The sequence below is a fragment of the Phyllostomus hastatus genome, unplaced genomic scaffold, assembly GCF_019186645.2.
Source record: "Phyllostomus hastatus isolate PE091 unplaced genomic scaffold, TTU_PhHast_1.1 phas_scaffold_46, whole genome shotgun sequence".
NCBI classification, from domain to species: domain Eukaryota; kingdom Metazoa; phylum Chordata; class Mammalia; order Chiroptera; family Phyllostomidae; genus Phyllostomus; species Phyllostomus hastatus.
Genome location: NW_025334032.1, coordinates 22,829,183 through 22,835,038, shown reverse-complemented (window position 1 = coordinate 22,835,038; position 5,856 = coordinate 22,829,183). Strand labels below are relative to the sequence as shown.

General features: G+C 41.8%; 1 protein-coding gene across 1 annotated transcript; it reads left to right on the top strand.

Moving 5' to 3' along the window:
* The first annotated feature begins 2,107 nt into the window (after positions 1-2,107).
* On the top strand, positions 2,108-3,417 carry TCIM (transcriptional and immune response regulator). The gene has a single exon (XM_045821480.1). It carries the CDS (start codon positions 2,168-2,170, stop codon positions 2,486-2,488), a length of 321 nt encoding a protein of 106 aa, XP_045677436.1. The 5' UTR covers positions 2,108-2,167; the 3' UTR covers positions 2,489-3,417.
* Positions 3,418-5,856: the final 2,439 nt, after the last annotated feature.

Here is a 5,856-nt window from a genome sequence, read left to right as displayed (position 1 = left end):
AATAAAAACTCAGTAAAAATTCTGTTGCCGTAAAGCTACTTTTTACATTTAGTGAGGGAGGTGGCTGCCACAGGTGTGGTACCTGTGCCAGTAAAGCCGTAGTCACAGGCAGCAGGGCAGCGGGTTCTGCCATGGAAACACCGGAACCAGCACCAGCTGCCGTGCTTGTGAGATGAACATCAGCTCACTAGGAATGTCTTCTAAGGAAGCATCCTCCAGGAAGAGGTCATCCTGGACTCCTGTCTGTGTTCCACTCCTTACACCGGAGCCTTCAGCGACCCTTTTGACTTTACCTTCATTATATGCCCAGAATCAGATCACTTCTTACCACCTGCACAACAGCCTCCCTGGCTGAGGCCTTCACCATCTCCTGCCTGGATCATTTTGGAATGTTCTGAGTAGGCTTTTTGCTCCCGAAGTCCATGTCGTCTCCTTGAAAATCTATTCTCTACAAAGAAATGCCAGTTATTTTTTAAAATTATAAGTAAAATCATGTCATTGCTCTGCTTCAGTGTCTCTTACAGAGTAAATGCTAAATCCATGAAAAAGCCTACGAGTTTATACTCAGTCTGCATCTGCCCTCTTCCCACTGCCTTCGTTCCCGACCTCCTCTCCTCCCACTCTTCTCTGGCCCCTCTGTTCTGACCACGCTGGTCTCCTTGCTGTTCTTCACTCATTCCCCAGTGCTCTTGCCTTCAGGCCTCTGCACCTGATGTTCCCCCTACCTACCACACCTTGCCTCCAGATGCCTGCACAGGCTACTCCTTCCCTCCTTCGAATCTTTGCACCCTATCACATTACGAGAAGCTGCCCCTGAATATCCTATGCAAATTTCAACCCCTTTTTCCCTCTTCCATACAACCCTGCTTCATTTATTACTTCTTGACATCATCTGTATTATAAATGTACATCTCTCTATTATTTATTTCTGTAGACTGTAAACTCCATTAAGGTAAGGTAGGGTTTTGGTTTCTTTCATTTGGTGTAACGTGGTTTACTGTTATATTTCCAAGGCCTAGAAAAGTTGAGGTAAAAGTAGACCTTTAATAGATATTGATAAATAAATGAGTGAGTGCATGAATGAATGAATGAATATATGAGAAAAGTATCTAACTCAATTCTAGTGTGGTGCCTTCCACACACCCTCTCCCTTTGTGTATTTTCTAGATCTGATTCAACTGGCTGAGAGGCAAATGAAGATCAGCCAGCTTCTTGGAGTATTAGAAAGTGGACCAGGCAGAAGGTTCAGGAAGAGAAGCTTCTGGGGTCCCGGCTGAAGCAGTTGGTTGAATGTAAGTGCTCCATACATCTGTGGGGGCACTGGCTAGCCTGAAGGTGAAAAGAACAAATTTAAATTCTTCCAAAGAAGGTGTTGTTTTATGTCTGGGTGATGCCAATAATAAATATTAAAAGGAAAAAGTCAAATCATTCCTTTTGAGTACTGTGTGCTTAAAGTACCTGAATACCTTAATTTTTTTATTTTTTAAAGTAAGTATATTTATTGTTAATATATACACAAGCCCAAGGTATCTTGTCTATTGTTATTATCATTAAATTACACTTTCACTCAGTGGTTATAGATTAGCATTTGTACATGGTCCCTGCAGGTCACAGTGTCAGGATGCATGTCACGTCAGCGTTTTGTAGGTAAACCTCCATCCTACTACAATCAGACGTAGAAGGTCCTTGACTGAGCTCTCTCAACAGCTCAGGAGTTGCCATGGGTAGCAACATCCAAAGGGCACAAATGTTTGGAGTACACTTCAACAACTTCTGTGTTAGCAGAAATTTCATTGCAGTTGTTTGGAAAGATGGTGAGAGTTTCAGCCACCCCATGTATGTGTTTGCACTTTCCTGGTGTCAGCTACTTTTTAAAGAAGGGCCCAAGTCCCTAGAATCCTGTTGCCACAGATGAGGCAAAAAGAAATCACCACCTTCTTTCCCCATCACTGAACACAGCTTTTGGTAACATTTCGCCCAAGAACAGGATATTGGCAACTCAACTGTTAAACTTGTCTGTGATTATTCTTCCTTGAGATCACTCTGATGTCACCAGTGTAATTTGAGCCCGGAGCTTTTGTTCAAGCTTTAAATAGCAGCCCCGGAATGATTTTGCTACAGACTCTCTGGAGAGCCTGGGAGCTGAATTCCCGAAGAGCCCACATCTATGAAAGCAAAGCCAAGCCATCAAGCCACCACCATGTCCACCTCGCTGCGGGTCAGCCCGTCCATCCACGGCTACCACTTCGACACAGCCTCGCGTAAGAAAGCCGTGGGCAACATCTTTGAAAACATCGACCAGGAATCCCTGCAGAGGCTCTTCAGAAACTCTGGGGACAAGAAAGCCGAGGAGAGAGCCAAGATCATTCTTGCCATAGATCAAGATTTGGAGGAGAAAACACGAGCCCTGATGGCCCTGAAGAAGAGGACGAAAGACAAGCTTCTCCAGTTTCTGAAGCTGCGGAAATATTCCATCAAAGTTCACTGAGGACAGGAGAACGGATAAGGACGTTATCCGAGGATGGACACTTAAAGACCACGTGAGTTTGTGAGACCCTGACAGGCAGCACCGTGCTGCTCCTTGCAGGCTTCTCCCCTGCCAGGACTTGGGAGGCTGGAAAGGAACAGAGCAAACTGGTGACAAAGAGTCCGACCAATTTCAAGCCTGTGCTGTCACAGTGGAGAACTAAATGCTTTCAGCGAGGATTTGAAAATCCTCCCGGCGGCAAAGGACTGATGCTGGTATCAGGAGAAGTGTCTGGACAGACGTAATGAGAACTGAAGCCGAGGAACACAGATGGCTAAGGACGAATTGCAGCCAGGGTCTCTATGCCAGGCCCTAGGACTGAAGTTCAACCTGAACTTTTTTTTCCCTTAACCAAACTGGGAAGGCGGGGAAGAGGGCGGAGGAGGGAGGGGGGAACAGGGAGAGAGAATACCATGCTTTATCGTTTACTGAATTTTTAATTTTCAAGATGTTTCCAAGTTTCAATGTTGTCTATTGGTATAGATTTTTAAAGATCAGTAACTGATTTTTTATTTGCATTTATTACAGTGCCTGAACTGTGTGCCACATGGGTGAGAGCACAAAGTCACGGAGCTGCCTTACCTTCAGCAGCTCAGTGACATCTGCGCCACCTCCTGGTGTGCGCTGCGGTTTTTATGCATTTCAGATTGGTTGCACAAAAGTAAGAATAATGGGTCCTTCAGAAACCCAAAGTACTGTGAAAGAATTTATATATTTTTAATCTTCTAACTGATGTCAAAGTATAATCTAATTAAATTTCTTACCGCTACTGCAGTGAGCACTAGGAAGTGAATATAATATACTAAATACTTTATAAAGATGCTATGGTTTCTATAATTTATTATACATGACAAATGATATGCAACCATAATAAATTATTATAAACTTGACTGCTCTTGGTCTGTGATGATTAGAATCAAAGGAAAAGTAAGGTGGTAAATTATTAATATAAACTTCCATGAACTATTATAAACTTTCCTAAGGATTTTATTCTAAGAGTAAAAGGTGCTTTCAAACTAGCTTTACATTAATTGCCAAACTTTTTCAAACCAAATTCTTACATCAAATATTTAGAATGTTTCCTACCAACTTTAAAATATAAGGTATAGACACAAAAATTTATTGATTTTCAACATTGTTGTTTATGTATCCATTGAGGGTGAGTTTTAAGGGACTTTTCTCTCCATATTTTTCAAATTTTTCCTCTGTGGCTACAATAACTCTATACATTTGCACATTTATTTTCTCCCCAAACAATATATTTTGGGGTTAGAGTCTGAATTATGATTAAACCTCTGTGGGTTAGCAATGTTTATTTAATACAAACCAGTGTGGAAATAGCATTACAATCTTTGCTTATTTCCTCATAAAATTACAATAAAACAGTTGTAAGAAGGCATACATCAATGCCTACTGCACTTTCCTATCAGATAAAAATAAAAATTTTCTGGAAATGATGTGTTTCAGAAACATCTACAGAGGTTTTTGAAACTGCTGATCACAGTAAGACAAAACAAGGGAATGATCTAAAATCTTTTGGGAGTGTTGCAAGGCAGGATTTTAAATAATATGTTTTAAAAAATGAAATTGGTCAAATCTACTTTCAAAAGTTAGTTGATTTGTTCACTAAAGATAATATAAAAATCACTCCATTAAAAAGGAATGCTTTACATGAGAGCATCTGTGACAGCACAAATATGCAGAAGTGTGTGTGTGTGTGTGTGTGTGCGCGCATTTTTCTAGGAGCAGTATTTCTAATTTCCATCAGATTACAAAAACAACCACATTATCAAAATCAGTGAAGAACAAAGGAGGAAGGGCTTTGACAGGTGGGAGGCTCAGCTGGCGATGGTGCTTTGGGACTGCCGAAGTGAGGCCGTATAGAGGTCCCCTGCCCCATGACCCCGTGCCCCATTCTTGCCAACAGAGCTTGCTTAATGATCTCCCCGAAAGTCTTTGTCTCAGGTGCCCGTAATAAACTTCCTGCCTCTGACAGGGCCCTTCAGTGACACATTTGGAATCCCCAAAAGACATTGACAAGCCACTTGGGAAGGAAACCCAGCAACTTTGTCCTCCAGAATACCTATTATGCTCCATGCTGCCAATGAAAATAGTGAACTTATTTTCTTTTCAAAGACTTCAAACACATCTTGGGTGCTGAACATAGTTCAAAGGTTGAATTTATTTTACATGCTCATGTCTAGGTACTGTGCCTCAGGTATTTTCAACAGAGCACAATATAAATCTTCACTTCTCACATTAACGTGCTAACTTAGTTTTATGTCAGTCTACTGTCATTATTTTCTGATTGCAAGGTCACTTCATGGAAAACGAGTTGAAAGGCCATTGGGTTATGATTTACAATAGTTTGGGGGACAATAACTCTTCCAGGACATTTTTAGACAAACGGCTGCTTTTTGCCTTCCTGCTGAACACAAGTGGGAATCAATGTGATTGTCCAAGGATGGTTTTTAACCGCATAAAACTTCCGTTACTTAATGTGAGGGAAAAGGAAGCATCACTACAACAGGTAGGATTTGTTCAGTTCAGAAAGTCTTCTGTGGCACAGGGATAGCCAATGATATCTCGAGATATCTCCTTGGAATAGGAGAAATAAAAGCAGCAAAGGTGAAATAGCTCATGAATAATATTTGTATCATTAAGGTGATAATAACAACTTTTATTGAGTTTTGCTGCTTACCAAACGATTTTCTAAGCTGTTTTCATGCATTAGATCACTTAATTAGCACCGTGGCACACAGGCAGGTGTATGTCCACATGTGCGTGTCCACATGTGTGTATGTAAGTGGTGTAACAAAACTGATGTAACGCGCCCAACGACACACAGCTGATGAGGCCAGGACTCCAAATCCAGGAAACCTTGCTCCAAAGCCTTGATTCCAAGCCACTAGATCAGGCTGCTTCTCTAAAAGAAACTAAGCGTCTCTTTTTCCCTTTAAAATGACAATTACTTATACACTAGTCAGTCAGAAAGACAGGAAGTCATGGCTTTTGAGAAAATCAATTTGATCTGATCTCTGCCTACGTATTTGTCACTTGTGTTACAGGGAGGAGAGCTAAGTTTAGTCATTTTAATTGTATCAACTTTTCTTCGATGTAACCTTTCAAGTCGGCAGTTGTCAGTTAACGCTTTGGTCTCAGTTTGCTCACCGGGGAGATCAGCCACTGCAGATCCGTTACTTCATTTCACCCAGTGCTCAGCACTTCCCCCAGCTGGCATGCCTGGTCCACAGAAACAGAGGGCTCGTATCTGCAGCAGCCTCCGGGAGATGGGAAATACTGAGAAAGGGGCCCAGGACACATACCCG